Source organism: Coregonus clupeaformis, chromosome 32 (genome assembly GCF_020615455.1).
Source record: "Coregonus clupeaformis isolate EN_2021a chromosome 32, ASM2061545v1, whole genome shotgun sequence".
NCBI lineage: Eukaryota > Metazoa > Chordata > Actinopteri > Salmoniformes > Salmonidae > Coregonus > Coregonus clupeaformis.
Window position 1 is genome coordinate 2,520,827 of NC_059223.1, and position 16,990 is coordinate 2,537,816.

The following is a 16,990-nucleotide window of genomic DNA, read 5'->3' on the forward strand; positions in this document are numbered from 1 at the left end:
CGATTTGAATTTCACTATTATAGAAATATTAAAATGTATTTGTAAAATAATGTGAGCCGTGATTCATTTCGCTGTGCAATTGAATTTGAACTTTTACGACGTTAATGTACAGAAACTAGTGTTCTTTCGCTACCATGTTGGCGCAGCATTGGTATTCTTCCTGTCACGCCGTGTGCCTTGAGATGAACCAAAATGGTGTTTGTGGCCTGTCATATGGTGTGGGAACGTGGGATTCTCAACCCGGGTGTGTGCTACCTTCGTTCCACCAGCAAGAATAAGCAAGACCTAGCAAAAATAAGGCCGTGACCTCGGCGATTTTCCTTCAAAATAAAAGTTCCAAAATGAAGATGGTGAAAAATAGTACAAATGTTCGAAATGCGTAACATTTTATGTAGAAAAGTTAGCACACTAAGAATTTTGTGGAAAAGGAATACAGTTAATCGCTATTATAGCACAAATAATTGATATTATTGTTAACAGCATTAAAAGTAACGATTACTAAATAGTTATCATGGTAAGAACAGTAATAAATAACAAAACATGATGTATAATGTTACTATTAATAATAATTGTAATAACAATATTAATAATAATAATATTATTATTATTATAATAATCAACTTTAGAAAACACTTTTAAATCCCATTGTTAATTGGCCCTTTCGTATTGAACACTGTCCAGTACGTTTTTCTTATTGCACAGTAGTACACGATTTCATGTAAATTGTGTCGCAGTAAAAATGGGGGTCTATTCTACTTAGCAGCACTTCAAGTTTCTAAATCCACAGAGTTTACACCCAGAGGAGTGTCGCTGCTCATTTGGCGGCCCTTATAGAGTGGCCCATCAATAGTTTTTTCATATTGGACATTGGATTTAAGTTGATGGGCTCTCTATAAGGGCCACCAAATCAGCAACGATGCTACTCTGGGTGTAAACTCTGTGGATTTGGAAACTATATGTGCTCCTAAGTAGAATGGATCCCCTTTTACTGCGACACAACGTACAGATATGTAAAATATGTATGTCCAATATGAAAAAATGATTGGATATAAGATGATGGGCCACTCTATAAGGGCCGCCAAATGAGCAGCGACACTTCTCTGGGTGTAAACTCTGTGGATTTGAAACCTGAGTAGAATGGACCCCCTTTTACTGCGACACAACATACAGATCATTTTGTAAGCTGCAATAAATGAGTATGCGTTTAGGCTTTTTTTTTTTAAACAACAAATAAACTACATAATATCTTACATAATTGCTTTTGATTATTCTTTGTATGATTAGTAGTATACAATATATCGATAATTTTGCTAATTTTCCATATTTTTCGCCCTAGTTATTCATTTGCAAAGTATACAGGGCTGAACATTTATTCTGAAGGATTCCAAAAATCCGTGATCCGGAAGTACTTAGTTATTCTTGCCTGCTTCACAGTGGTGTGAGTTTATTACGATACCGGTGCAAACCACCAACGAGAAGCCAAGCAGCGTGAATTTGTAGTAGGATATAACGTTACCGTCTTGACCAATATATAACATTAATGCACTGTAGCATTCACGAAAAGTGACCTTTATGTAGGTAGCTAGTTATTAGAGACTCGAATACCGTAGTTAACCAGAGCTGTCACGGTCTCTCTGTTGTATCGGGAATGATATACGTTGGCTAGCTGTCAAACTAGCAGTCTCTAGACCATCCTTGTACAATTAGCTAGTTTAGTGTTTATCTAGAAATAAGAATGAGTATTAAATTGACAACTCAGGCTTATTGCAAGATGCTTTTGCATGCTGCTAAATATCCTCATTGCGCCGTGAACGGATTGCTGGTTGCTGAGAAACAGAAGGAGAAGAAGAAAGACAGCCATTCCACTCCAATCCTCTGCGTGGATTGTATACCACTATTCCACGGCACGCTTGCATTGGCACCTATGCTGGAAGTTGCACTTACATTGGTGAGTGAATTGAAAGTCTTTATCTTCTATTCACATGTAATGTTTCAACATTTTTCATGTTATTCCATTGCATTTTCACCACTGCAAGTTACTGGGCCTGTTGAAGTAGAAGTTCATTAACAGCTGTCAATCCTGCTGACATGTTAAGCTAATGTCAACATTATGGTGAAGGAAGTTTCTGATGTACTTGTCCGTTGGTGGAGTTTATCAGAAACTTCCTTCACCATGGAGTTGAGTTTAGTCAGCTAATGTCAAACAAGCTAATATTTTTTTTCTTTCCCCACTTCCAGATTGACACGTGGTGTAAAGAGAACAAATATGTCATAGCTGGGTATTACCAAGCCAATGAGCGCACAAAGGACTTCAGGTAACAAGATTTTGATACAGGATCCCTTTCAAGTTCTGTGGAGAGTTGTGTTGATATGATACACAATGTACTCTATCTTCTTTTGACTCCCACAGACCTAACCAGGTTGCTGAAAGAGTTGCGGCCAGGATTGCAGAGAACTTCAGCGAAGCAGCAATGATTATGGTAATCCTCTATCAGCCGACCAATATCAGAACTGCCACATTACTGAATTCACACATAAGACCTACACAGACAACTGTATCTCTAATAATGTTGTTTTCCTCAGGTGGACAGCACCAGGTTCACCATGGGCTGCTATGAGCCCATATTAGCCATCTATGACCACCATGAAAACAAGTGGAAATGCAGGGACTGTAATGTGTAAGTGTTCCTGAGCAGATAGGACTGTCCTAATATGTCATGTTGGCTAGATCTATCACAGCTACTGAACAGCCATTTATCCAAAAATATTTGGACGTGCAGACATTTGACAGTCTTAACAGCTATACCATATACACAGGCTGTCACCTCTCAGAGATCCTATTAAATTACTAATTGGATCTAATATGAGTTCTAATATGTAATTCTATGGTCGGCCTTGCACACCGTATTGCAACACTGCAGCAGTCTTAGACTTGTGCAAGCATAATTTCTTGATGGGTGTCTTTCTCCTGTCCAGAAAAAGATTTGGAACTACATGGTATACTATGCCAATATCTGTTAGTGAAATAGAACCCAGTGTGGTAGATATTTATTTTACTCTTATTATTATCTATCCTGATGCCTAGTTACTTTACCCTGCCTTCATGTACACTACTGTTCAAAAGTGTGGGGTCACTTCCTTGTTTTCCATGAAAACATACATGAAATGAGTTTGAATAGGAAATATAGCAAAATTAATAAGAAATGTAGTCATTGACAAGGTTAGAAATAATGATTTTTAATTGAAATAATGATTGTGTCCATCAAACTTTGCTTTCGTCAAAGAATCCTCAATTTGCAGCAATTACAGCCTTGCAGACCTTTGGCATTCTAGTTGTCAATTTGTTGAGGAAATCTGAAGAGATTTCACACCATGCTTCCTGAAGCACCTCCCACAAGTTGGATTGGCTTGATGGGCACTTCTTACGTACCATACGGTCAAGCTGCTCCCACAACAGCTCAATAGGGTTGAGATCCGGTGACTGTGCTGGCCACTCCATTACAGACAGAATACCAGCTGACTGCTTCTTCCCTAAATAGTTATTGCATAGATTGGAGCTGTGCTTGGGGTCATTGTGATTGGATTTGTGATTCTCGAACGTGGAGCTGAGATTCTGGAGTGTTGGTTTGTGTGTGTATCCAGGGACTGCTTTGAGGACTGGTGTGAGGCTCAGAAGATCACGTCGGCTCTGCTGGAGGGCAGGTCCTACGAGAGCCTGATTGACTTCGACAATCACCTAGACGACCTCAGGAATGACTGGACCAACCCTGAGATCAACAAGTCTGTGCTGCACCTGTGCTAAGCCTCCCAGCCGAGTGACTGCACTGCACTCGACAAAGACATTGCGGCCAAAACGGCGTTGGACGTGCCCTTTACTACTGTAGCGAAGGAATGCAAAGGGCTGAATGCTAAGTCTTTGTTCCCAGTGAATTGCTCTCACAGGGAAGAGAGCTTTCAGAGCACTGGCAAGTTGTATTTTCATGGGCAAGCAGGACACGGGTACCATTGGGATCTTTGTTCCCGAAGTAGGGAGGATCAAGGTGATCAAGACCTTGGTGTCGTTCAATGCAACGTGTGTTCATTTTCTTTCTCATTTTTTGAGTCTATGGTTTTTGTATGCTAATAGTTAGTGAAGATGTATGCGTAATTCTGAATGGTAGGGAAAAGTGAATATAATTTATTTTGACTTATATTTAATACTTTAGGTTCTTCAGAAATAGTAGTCTTACAGAGATGATAGTCATTATAAATTATTGATATGAGATTTGACTTATTGAAATATTACAGAATTGTACTAAACGAGATATGTTATGTTTTTTTATTTCACTACCTATTAAGTCTTAATGTTTATATTCTCAGATAATTGTTTTTCTTATAAGAGATAGCTTAGTATTTATTTGTTAAAAGATTATCTGATTATTCTTTACTGTAATTGCTGAATTCAATTTTGTTATTGGATAGGTAATAAACTGTAAGTCACTTGGGATAAAAAAAAATCTGCTAAATGTCCATGTTATTAATATTGATTCATTAATTACATATTTTGGGTTGGGTTATGATATAAAAGCGTAAATAAAATCATTTTTGAGGTTTTTATATATTAAACCTTTTTGTAAAAAAAAATGGTTGGACTGAATGTACAAATAAAATGTAACTTTTCAGATATTGTGCATGTTTTTTATGCCTTTTTCTAAAATCACTCCCTTACCCTAGCGCTGCCCTACACACTTGAGGGATCCACAGTGTTCCATCACTTTGGGTTGAGACAGCATACAGTGGATATTAATGGAAAATACTTTCCATTTGTATTTATTTTTTACCCCCCAATTTCAATCTTGTCTCATCGCTGCAACTCCCCAACGGGCTCGGGAGAGGCGAATGTCGAGTCATGCATCCTCTGAAACATGACCTGCCAAACCGCGCTTCTTAACACCCGCCTGCTTAACCCGGAAGCCAGCTGCACCAATGTCTCGGAGGAAACACCGTTCAACTGACGACCGAAGTCAGCCTGCAGGCGCCCGGCCCGCCACAAGGAGTCGCTAGAGCGTAATGAGCCAAGTAAAGCACCCCCGGCCAAACCCTCCCCTAACCCGGACGATGCTGGGCCAATTGTGCGCCACCCTATGGGACTCCCGGTCCCAGCCAGTTGTGACACAGCCCGGGATCAACCCTGGGTCTGTAGTGACGCCTCAAACACTGTGATGCCGGAAAATACTTTCCAATCTATGAGGGTCCATCAAGACAAGATATAGAAGCTGAGAATGGAATAGAAAAGTTCATTCTAAACCATCTCTGGTAGAAGTAAGAGGCCATGACAAATGTTATGGTGAAAAACTGATTCCTGAAAGAGCCCCTACCCTGAAGAACTTTCCATAACATATCAGAAAATATGATGGAACTACTACCAAAGGGCCCGATTCCGACAGGAAATGTACGCCTTTCTTAAACATGCCTTTCCTAAGCACTTCTAAGTAGCTAGTATTCAGACTTACCCAGTGCTTGGACTGAAATAGGTGTTAGTACTCATTTTGGGTGCCGTTACTGTTTATATTTAGGTGCAGGAGCTCCACAATACTTTTGAGCTAATATTCTATAAGCGGAACAGGAGCTCAAGCAGTAGAACATTTGAGGTGGTTCCCTTGCATTTAATTCAACGCTGAAACCTTCCCACTTGCTGGCCAACATATTTTCTCGTGGAGTTTTCATTCAATAGGGTTTACAGTACATTTAGCTTAAGCCATTCCTTTAAATACGGTGTATCTTTAATTCGAATTTTGTAGACAGACTAGGAAACATAGAGAGAAGGGGCTCAGAATATAGGGATCAATGAAAGAAAGACATCTAAATATATGGATATTCGTCTCTGTTTCAGCACCAACTGGTCGATTTTAAAATACACTGATCTTGTAGATTATTTAGGGACATTTTAGGGTTAGGAAAGTATGTATGAATCATTTAAAAAACAGGTTTGGAGTGCCTTTATGCACAAAATATATTGATGAATCCAAATAAAGTGGTTTGATTCATCCTGAAAGTTGTCATATTTGAATTCAATCCAGTAAATATTGGAAGGTGGAAAAAGTGGACAATAAGGGTTGAACAATAGTCCTATTAATCTACCCTAATCCTCACTAATCATGGAACTGTATGACGATGGGTATGTGTGGTTTGAGTTCCATAATAATTCAAATTGGCTACATGACCCACATTATTGCACAACCTTTCCCTAATATGATCCACCAATGCTAGCGACACTCTGCAATAACTACACAGGAGTGACAGGAAAGAAAGGTAAACGGAATGGAGTGATCCAAAATGTCAGCTACAAATAGAAGAAAATGAACACTAAAGTGACAGTTATAAATGTATGTAGGTATTACTGACGGTGGCTCCTGATAGTGGCTAATATTTAACATTATACAAATTGTAAAATTAAATGGAGAAAAGCCCGGGTATATAATTAAAACATTCTAAAGCGCATACATCAACTCTGCAGGTTCAGCTCTACAGAAGCCTATAGCTTAGGTCTCCAAATTTCATCCACGTAAATTGTAAGGGCACACAATTACAATTCTGAATAACGGCACAGCTATTTATAACCTATTTAACTGTTAGCGTTAATATGATTTTATGTTTGCTTCCACATGACTGGTTTCACATTAGTCTCCAGGGAACATAAGGGAAAATCATATTAAATAATTGGTATGTCTATTTACCATCCCCTTCTCCAAACAGATTACTAATTTACCTATATCTTATCAATAGCTCTTATCAATTTATAAATTACAGTGCATGGAGAATGCTGTTATTTCTATGGGAAAAAATAAAGTAGATGCTTTTTCCACTTGGAAACGGTAGGTTCGCTTGACCTTATTCATGGTTTCCTAGGGCATAAAGGTGGTTGAATTATGAGGGAATTTAGTCAAATTCAGAATACAGCATATCTGTAGACAAAAAGGAATAAAGTTAATCGCCATTATAGCACAAATAATATTATAGCGTTGACATTATTGTTAACAGCATTAAAAGTAATGATTACTAGATAGTTATCATGGTAAGAACAGTAATAAATAACAAAACATTATTTATAATGCTACTATTAATAATAGTAATAATAATATGAATAATAATATTACTATGATAATTAATAGTAGCATTATAAATAATGTTTTGTTATTTTTAATCAACTTTAGAAAACACTTTAAAATCCCATTGTTAATTAGCCCATTCCTATTGAACACTGTCCAGTACGTTTTTCTTCGCATAAAGGTCAGAATACACATAGAGAGAAAAGTGCATAAAAAGGGAATTAGCCTACGTTCCATTTACGCGCGCTTAACTCGGGTCGGAATCGACCCCATTTTTCTTATTACACCCATCCAATTCTTTCAGGTGGCTACATGAAGTGACCTCTATCTGGAGGTCTTTCTCTACCGTCTCTGGCCATGTTGTGCGTCTGTACCTCTATTGTGGGTAAATACTGCCACCCAGTGACAATTGTATGCAATTGACTGATTTGGAGAGGAGGCGGGACTTCCGCGTTCCAAGTGACACTTCTCTGAATTTTTCGCGGGAACTTGCAACAACATCGATAGGCACTGTTGCTGCGGAGATAACGTTACACGTAAAACGATAAAAGTAAGGTTACAATGGACCCTTCTGAGGTCGAATTCCTTGCCGAGAAGGAGGTGGTGAAGATTATCCCCAATTTCAGTCTTGACAAAATCTACTTGATCGGGGTGAGTTGGTTAACCTCATTAAGATGGCTAACAGGTTTCTTGTTTAGTTACGACGTTAGCCTAGCTTACTAGCTAGCTATCACATTAACTAGCTAGCTAGGCTATTTTGCTGGCCTGATCACACATGTTGTTTAATAACTAGCTAATTCATAACTACTAGCTAGCTACGTTAATAAAGCCCGCACTAATTTACGAACCATCTAACTAACTAGCTAGCTACATTCCAGGCTCCCATTTTTTCTGCCTGATCCATGGGGATGGGACATGGCCAACTAGCTAACGTTACTGATACTGTATGTTTGTTTACATTCTGCCAAGTATGACTCTGAATTGGGTTTCTGTCTCCAGGGCGATCTTGGTCCTTTTAACCCAGGGCTACCTGTCGACGTGCCTGTGTGGCTGGCCCTCAATCTGAAACAGAGGCAGAAATGCAGGATAGTGCCGCCAGAGTGGATGGATGTAGGTAAGTTAAGGAGACAGGTGTCTCTCAGAGGGTTTATCATAGTCCTGGTTAAATGTCAATGTGTATAAATTATGTATGTTAAAATATTTTCTACCTCTTGTTTGAGCTTAAACCATTGTCAGAGCTGAACTTCTTTGCTTTTTCATCTGTGTGCAGAGAAACTGGAGGAGATAAGAGAGCTAGAGAGAAAGGAAGACACATTCACCCCTGTCCCCAGTCCATACTACATGGAGCTGACCAAGCTGATACTCAACCAGTCAGTATCATCCTACACTTCCTAACTTTGAGCTTGGATATATTGTCTTAGTTTGGATATAGCTATTGACTTATAATTTGATTGGAAGGTGGCACCTAACTGTGTGTTCAGTGTGTTGTCATATATCCCTGTTTCTCTGCAGTGCATCTGATAACATTCCCAAAGCGGATGAGATCCGCACGCTGGTGAAGGACATCTGGGACACGCGCATCGCCAAGCTCCGCCTCTCCGCTGACAGCTTCATCAGCCAGCAGGAAGCACACGCCAAGGTATCATTCAATCACTGAGGAAGTTCGATTTGAACCGGGGGGGGCACCAGGTTATGGCTCGTCATGTGACCGGGAAAAACCGATGAGGGCGGACCGCCCTGCTCAAATCGAACAGTAGTCAGCGCCACCTGGTAATATTGTCAACAAGGCAGCATGATAGATTGTTCAGAAACATAGGCTAAACTGGGAAGGCAGATAAAGTGATACATGGCTTTTTATCAAGAGCAAACAGTTTTGCATGTGAAAACAAGAAATGAACACAAAACAAACTCCCTCAATACAACTTTATTTCACATACATTCACACAACGGTCCCAACACACTTTACAGCAAGAAAAGAGACGTGGCATTAATAAGATGATAGAAGTAAATTATAGTTAGATTAATGCATCTGTATGTGTTGTTAAATGTGTGAACTTTGTGTAGAAACACATTTTTCCCCCTTATTTACATTTTCCTCATTTTCCATCTCCCTCTCCATCTTTCCTTCTCCAGCTGGACAACCTGACTCTGATGGAGATTAACACGACACGGTCGTTCCTGCTGGACTCTCTCAACTGCATGTATAAACTGCGCTCCAACCTGCAGCCCGGCTCCAGTGTGGGCAAAGCCCAGGACCACTGATCTGTATTTACGGACTAGACCTGGAACTGGACCTGAGCCTCAGCCTCTCCTCTACTCCGCAAGATGGAACAGATTTAGGCCCAGCTTTACATAGTGTTTACACCAGGTGTAAAGTTTACACCTGTTCTCTTCCCAGAGAGAATTATCATAGAAAGTAGAGCAAATAGCTAAGATGAACATATTGAGGGTGTAAATAAAGACTGTTCCGTATTGTAGCTTTGTGGACTTTATCCCCTTCTGACAAAACAGGTGCAAATGCTTAGTAAGTCTTGTCCTAGTGAAGTCGGAGCTGACCAGCAGTTCTCATGTCGGAGCACTCATCTGAAGTTGTAATGCGCCGACTATCTGGTGGTGTTGTTATGTCATTGGTTTTGTTTCTAGTTGAAGCTTCAGACAAAAGCAATCATCAGCAGACCAGTAGTCCTCATCAACAGGCCATGGGCTCCCTGGAGGAAACACCCTGCTTTGGTCTGGCTGTTCCATATCTTTGTTTGTGTTATGTATGTATGGTTGGACTTCTCTCATATTGACGCATTGAAAAATTCTGGAATAATGCCTTACATTACATTTGTACAAATGTAATGCATGCTAAATGGAGGTAGCACTGATGGTTAAGAGATACCTTTTGTAATGTTTCTAGCCATGTATGAATTCTGTAACCCACTTCGGTAAGTCTAGTTTGAGGGAGAGGAACAACATAATGTTATGGATGAAGGGTGCTAGTGCTACATTGTGAAATCAAAGAAGCGAAGTTATAACATGTAATGTTTCATGTCTCATTAAAAAAATGTGTATGTTTTTGGGTAGTGTGTGTTGTGTTTTGAAGCCTCAGACAGTAAATCCCCTTATGTTGGAGCATAACCCTCATTTGTACATGTATGCCCCTCTGGATAGTTAGCATATAGACTGAGTGTACCAAACATTAAGAACACCTTCCTAATATTTAGTTGGACTCTACAAGGTGTCGAAAGTGTTCCACAGGGATGCTGGCCCATGTTGACTCCCATGCTTCCCACAGTTGTGTCAAGTTGGCTGGATGTCCTTTGGGTGGTGGACCATTCTTGATACACACAATAAACTTTTCAGTGTGAAAAACCCAGCAGCGTTACAGTTCTTGACACAAACCGGTGCGCCTGGCACCTACTACCATACCCCGTTCAAAGGCACTAATATATTTTGTCTTGCCCATTCACCCTCTGAATGGCACCCATACACAATCCATGTCTCAATTGTCTCAAGGCTTAAAAATCCATTTTTTAACCTGTCTCCTCCCCTTCATCTACACTGATTGAAGTGGATTTAACAAGTGACATCAATAAGGCTTCATGGCTTTCACCTGGTCAGTCTATGTCTAGGAAAGGTGTTTTGTACACTCAGTGTACATTGCCTCAGAGTATGCATACTTTATAAAAGGTCTAGTGTTGCAGTGTTATCGGTTTAACCTGACATGATTCCATGTAATAATGCCCCTTACAAGAATATGCACCATGGTTTGAGAGTGCTAGTATAGACTTCTACACACCTATACAACTACCTGTAAGAGTGGTTTCTTGCTAACCTGGTCTTACATTTCAACAATGTTATGTATCTATTTACTTTAGAATATAAATTACACCGCAGGAAGTGTTTTTCATGTGTCAGAGGGCAGCCCTCCTACATTTTGCACAGTTCCTAAGAAACGATTATAGGATTATTTTTAACATGACCTTTTAATTTCAGATGCATAATACAATGATTTTATTCCAATTCGCCACCCTTCACCTTTCACTCATTGGGCGAGTTGGTTTTGCATGGACCGGTGCCCTGGGTGGGCGGAGTTTGCACATTTTAGACCATTCCATTGGTCCTTAAGTGAAATCTCCACCCACCCGGGACACCGGGCCATGCAAAACTAACTCGCCCAATCACTGCTTCACATGCATTTTAAAAGCATTGGATTGGTGCAAGCATGGTGGAGGGAGTTTCCACCAGATTCCTTTCACCAGTGTAATCCTTTTAAATCCATGAGGTGAAGTTGACAAGTGAACATTTGGGGAGAAAGATCTTACAGTGAAATGCTTACTTACAAGCCCTTAACCAACAATGCAGTTTTAAGAAAAATAGGAGTTAAATAAAAAATAGATCAGTAAAAAAAATATATAATAATAATAAATAATTAAAGACAGGCAGTAAAATAACAGTAGCGAGGCTATATACAGAGTCAATGTGCAGGGGCACAGGTTAGTCAAGGTAATTGAGGTAATATGTACATGTAGGTAGAGGTAAAGTGACTATGCATAGATAATAAACAGAGAGTAGCAGCAGCGTTAAAAGGGGGGAGGGGGGGGGGGGGTGTTAGCTGTTCAGGAGTCTTATGGCTTGGGGGTAGAAGCTGTTAAGAAGCCTTTTGGACCTAGACTTGGCGCTCCGGTACCGCTTGCAATGCAGTAGCAGAGAGAACAGTCTATGACTAGGGTGGCTGGAGTCTTTGGCAATTTTTAGGGCCTTCCTCTGACACCGCCTTGTATAGAGGTCCTGGATGGCAGGAAGCTTGGCCCCAGTGATGTACTGGGCCGTACGCACTACCCTCTGTAGTGCCTTGCGGTCGGAGGCCAAGCAGTTGCCATACCAGGTGGTGATGCAACCAGTCAGGATGCTCTCGATGGTGCAGCTGTATAACTTTTTGAGGATCAATGCCAAATCTTTTCAGGCTCCTGAGGGGGAATAGGCTTTGTCGTGCCCTCTTCACGACTGTCTTGGTGTGTTTGGACCATGATAGTTTGTTGGTGATGTGGACACCAAGGAACTTGAAGCTCTCAACCTGCTCCACTACAGCCCTGTCGATGAGAATGGGGGCGTGCTCGGTCCTCCTTTTCCTGTAGTCCACAATCATCTCCTTTGTCTTTGTCACGTTGAGGGAGAGGTTGTTATCCTGGCACCACACGGCCAGGTCTCTGACCTCCTCCCTATAGGCTGTCTCATCGTTGTCGGCTGTTGTGTCGTCGGCAAACTTAATGATGGTGTTGGAGTCGTGCTTGGCCATGCAGTCATGGGTGAACAGGGAGTACAGGAGGGGACTGAGCATGCATCCCTGAGGGGCCCCCTGTTGTTACCTACCCTTACCACCTGGGGGCGGCCCGTCAGGAATTCCAGGATCCAGATGCAGAGGGAGGTGCTTAGTCCCAGGGTCCTTGGCTTAGTGATGAGCTTTGAGGAGGGCACTATGGTGTTGAATGCTGAGCTGTAGTCAATGAATAGCATTCTCATGTATGTGTTCCTCTTGTCATGTCCAGGTGAGAAAGGGCAGTGTGGAGTGCAATAGAGATTGCATCATCTGTGGATCTGTTGGTGCGGTATGCAAATTGCAGTGGGTCTAGGGTTTCTGGGATAATGGTGTTGATGTGAGCCATGACCAGCCTTTCAAAGCACTTCATGGCTACAGACGTGAGTGCTACGGGTCAGTAGTCATTTAGGCAGGTTACCGTAGTGTTCTTTGGCACAGGGACTATGGTGGCCTGCTTGAAACATGTTGGTATTACAGACTCAGTCAGGGACAGGTTGAAAATGTCAGCAAAGACACTTGCCAGTTGGTCAGCGCATGCTCGGAGTACACGTCCTGGTAATCCGTCTGGCCCTGCGGCCTTACTCACGTCGGCTATGGAGAGCGTGATCACACAGTCGTCTGGAACAGCTGATGCTCTCATGCATGCTTCAGTGTTGCTGGCCTCGAAGCGAGTGGGCTACAAGACCATCGCCAAGCAGCTTGGTGAGAAGGTGACAACAGTTGGTGCGATTATTCGCAAATGGAAGAAACACAAAATAACTGTCAATCTCCCTCGGCCTGGGGCTCCATGCAAGATCTCACCTCGTGTAGTTGCAATGATAATGAGAACGGTGAGGAATCAGCCCAGAACTACACAGGAGGATCTTGTCAATGATCTCAAGGCAGCTGGGACCATAGTCACCAAGAAAACAATTGGTAACACACTACGCCGTGAAGGACTGAAATCCTGCAGCGCCGCAAGGTCCCCCTGCTCAAGAAAGCACATATACAGGGCCGTCTGAAGTTTGCCAATGAACATATGAATGATTCAGAGGAGAACTGGGTGAAAGTGTTGTGGTCAGATGAGACCAAAATCAAGCTCTTTGGCATCAACTCAACTCGCCATGTTTGGAGGAGGAGGAATGCTGCCTATGACCCCAAGAACACCATCCCCACCGTCAAACATGGAGGTGGAAACATTATGCTTTGCGGGTGTTTTTCTGCTAAGGGGACAGGACAACTTCACCATATCAAAGGGACGATGGACAGGGCCATGTACCGTCAAATATTGGGTGAGAACCTCCTTCCCTCAGCCAGGGCATTGAAAATGGGTCGTGGATGGGTATTCCAACATGACAATGACCCAAAACACACGGCCAAGGCAACAAAGGAGTGGCTCAAGAAGAAGCACATTAAGGTCCTGGAGTGGCCTAGCCAGTCTCCAGACCTTAATCCCATAGAACATCTGTGGAGGGAGCTGAAGGTTCGAGTTGCCAAATGTCAGCCTCGAAACCTTAATGACTTGGAGAAGATCTGCAAAGAGGAGTGGAACAAAATCCCTCCTGAGATGTGTGCAAACCTGGTGGCCAACTACAAGAAAAGTCTGACCTCTGTGATTGCCAACAAGGGTTTTGCCTCCAAGTACTAAGTAATGTTTTGCAGAGGGGTCAAATACTTATTTCCCTCATTAAAATGCAAATCAATTTATAACATTTTTGACATGCGTTTTTCTGGATTTTTGTTGTTGTTATTCTGTCTCTCACTGTTCAAATAAACCTACCATTAAAATTATAGACTGATCATGTCTTTGTCAGTGGGCAAACGTACAAAATCAGCAGTGGATCAAATATTTTTCCCCCTCACTGTAAGAGGCTATACCCTATTCTGGGCTTCATAAAGAGGAACCTTCAACAGCTAACACAAGGCCCCTGCCTCTCTGAAGCATAAATAAAGACAGCGGAGTGATCAGAAGACATTTAGTGGGTAAGACTTTGTTTCAGGTTTTATTGTATATTTACATATTTGTCCAATTTGACAGGTTTGATTATCAGGAACAACTACAAGGAATATAGGCATACATGACAACTTAGCCTTTGAGCCATATGCAACATTAAGTGTTATTATTTTCAATATCTAAAGAAAAGTGTAAGTTAAGGAGAAGTTTTCTTTTTAACAACCAAATCGAAAAAAATATATATGTAAATGAGATGTTATAGAAGGTTCGAGACACCTTTTTTGAACTTCTCATTCCAAACCTCCTCCACTGATCCGCAATGTTACAATCAATATTGTTGTGACTGCAGTGATACCTCTCCGTCCATTCTGCAGGTAACTGCCAAAATAAAGAAAACACTTGAGTAAATGGGGGATACAATGTACAGTCGTGGTCAAAAGTTTTGGTCTTCACAAAGTTCGCTGCTTCAGTGTTATGAGACAAGGGATTGCTAGAGATTGCTACGAACATCAAGATATTTATTTTTGTATAGGCCTAATCTTATCTCCATCTTTAGAGTCATCAAGAAAAATCTTAATCTGAATAATTTTGTTTCACTAATGTTAGGTTCTGAACAAACAGAGTAAAAACTCAAACGGACAACTGGGAAAAGTTCATACCAAGTTTATTCACCCACTGGGTCATACAGATGCAAAGACAACATACAAGTCACACAAGCACATATTTACACCTTCCGACTAGGCGTAGTCATCTACTTGCATGTCTAAGATAGACACTCCTTCTCTGATGTTAGGCAGAAACACAGTAGGTTCCTCTTACTGATATTGTCATGGCCCTACCTAAGTCTAGGACCCTCATGGGCGTGGAAGTGTGTGTGTGTGTGTGTGTGTGAGATAGGACTGTAATCAGAATGGTCTTCGGGGTGGGCCCCTGTGGCCCCCCTCCCAGCAGTGTCTTCTCTCTTCAACTGTTGACCTTATCTTGAGTTGAGTTCCACATCCCTCATGGTCCTGGTTCCTCAGCAACTTGTCTGCTTTATCAAGAACTGAAACTAGACTGTTGTCCTTTGCCTCCCTCCTTAGGAACGTTCATATTCAACAATAACATATTTGAACAGAATACAAGCTTCAGCTTAAGAGTTTAAATCTGTCCTCTCTGCAAGGGATATTTAACAGTGACCTTTAACCAAAAGTATGATCATTTTCTAACCTTACATGGTTTGTTTTTGTTGTTTCTCTTAACAAACCCAGAAGCAGAACCAGGTTCAAAATATCAAGTTTCTGATCAATGTACCCATGTGGGTGCCACTACCTGAAAACAACCAACCAGAGGACCAAATCAAGTCAGACAACAACCAAACAGAGGACCAAATCAAGTCGCAGGTTCAAAGGTTACTGACATTGCTGGAGGAGACAGGCTTTAAGGAGGAAGACAAGGAGCACCTGAAAGACATGGCCATCATCATTGGTCTCAATGGAAAAGATTATAATGTGCTCAGGAAGCTGCTACCTCAGCTGGTAGAAAAAGGGAGAGAAAAAAAACATTGATGTATACAAATATTTCATTTACCTGGGGACCCAATGGTGAAATTAAATATGACCCAAAACCTGACCCTAAAAATAAAAATAAACAAATACCATATACGGATATCAGAGAATATATAAAAGATCATGCAGAAACAAAAAATATTGTTACAGAGTTGAGAAGAATGGATACTCATACTCTGATCTATTTCAGTTTTATTGACGCTGATACTGTAAGCTTTAACCAAGTGTACAGCTCTTATTTAGAGATAGTCAGGCAGCACTCTAACACTCACAATGGCATCCCACCAACAGTGATGTCAACAGGCTATGAGTTTCATTTACATTTTAGTCATTTAGCAGACGCTCTTATCCAGAGCGACTTACAGTTAGTGAGTGCATACATTTTTCATACTGGCCCCTGTGGGAATTTCCTGAGGGTGATTTCAAGAGGGCAAGCCAGGTTGACAATGGTGTTCGAATTGAGACAGCAAAAGACTTCCCTCTAGGCACATATTATCCAGAGCCCAACTTCTGTGTTTTACTTCTAGAAGGGGAGGACACACTAACAGAGATCTTTATTGGTAGAAGCAAAACAATGTTGTCACCAAAATTGATCAGAAAAGTTAAGCAACATGAAGAATTCACAGCAGTCTTTACCAAGGACAACCCCATATTGACCTCTGTTCCAGCAAGGGGTAAAGAAAAGAATAAGAGCCTGACAAGCTCAATCACATTATGATCCTAGAGTATGGCCAACAAGTGCATACATGCATGGTGAGATAAAGAGTGAAATAAAAGGCCAAGGAAGTTTTGGTCAAATAAGAGGATTCTTGATGGAACTGTTGACTTGTCCAGATGAGAAATAAATTTGAGGACAAGAACTTCCTGTGGAAAATAATTATGGATTTCAGTACCTGTGTAAGGCAGCTGGTGAGGTCCGAGAATACTGAAAGGAAGTGAGAGAGGCTGAGAACCAACAGGATGAGAGCAGGCAGGCAGAGAGCAGAGCAAAACAATCAGAGATGTAACACATATATACTAATGGCAGCTCTAAAGCCTAGACTTATGTTGACATAAAAATCTGTAGCCTTACTTTTGTTATGACTTTTATTTTGCCGTAATGTATTGAGGCACTGTT

At 41.2% G+C, this 16,990-nt stretch overlaps 2 protein-coding genes across 2 annotated transcripts; both read left to right on the forward strand.

Annotated features, from left to right (window-relative positions):
• Window positions 1–1,448: 1,448 nt before the first annotated feature.
• On the forward strand, window positions 1,449–4,635 carry LOC121548427 (ER membrane protein complex subunit 8). Its single transcript, XM_041859860.1, has 5 exons — window positions 1,449–1,948; window positions 2,239–2,315; window positions 2,411–2,480; window positions 2,584–2,678; window positions 3,643–4,635. The coding sequence occupies exons 1-5, from the start codon at window positions 1,736–1,738 to the stop codon at window positions 3,800–3,802; spliced, it is 615 nt and encodes a 204-aa protein (XP_041715794.1). The 5' UTR covers window positions 1,449–1,735; the 3' UTR covers window positions 3,803–4,635.
• A 2,912-nt stretch (window positions 4,636–7,547) lies between these two features.
• gins2 (GINS complex subunit 2) lies at window positions 7,548–10,149 on the forward strand. The gene is made up of 5 exons (XM_041859862.2): window positions 7,548–7,739; window positions 8,088–8,202; window positions 8,359–8,458; window positions 8,601–8,727; window positions 9,222–10,149. The coding sequence occupies exons 1-5, from the start codon at window positions 7,650–7,652 to the stop codon at window positions 9,348–9,350; spliced, it is 561 nt and encodes a 186-aa protein (XP_041715796.1). The 5' UTR covers window positions 7,548–7,649; the 3' UTR covers window positions 9,351–10,149.
• Window positions 10,150–16,990: the final 6,841 nt, after the last annotated feature.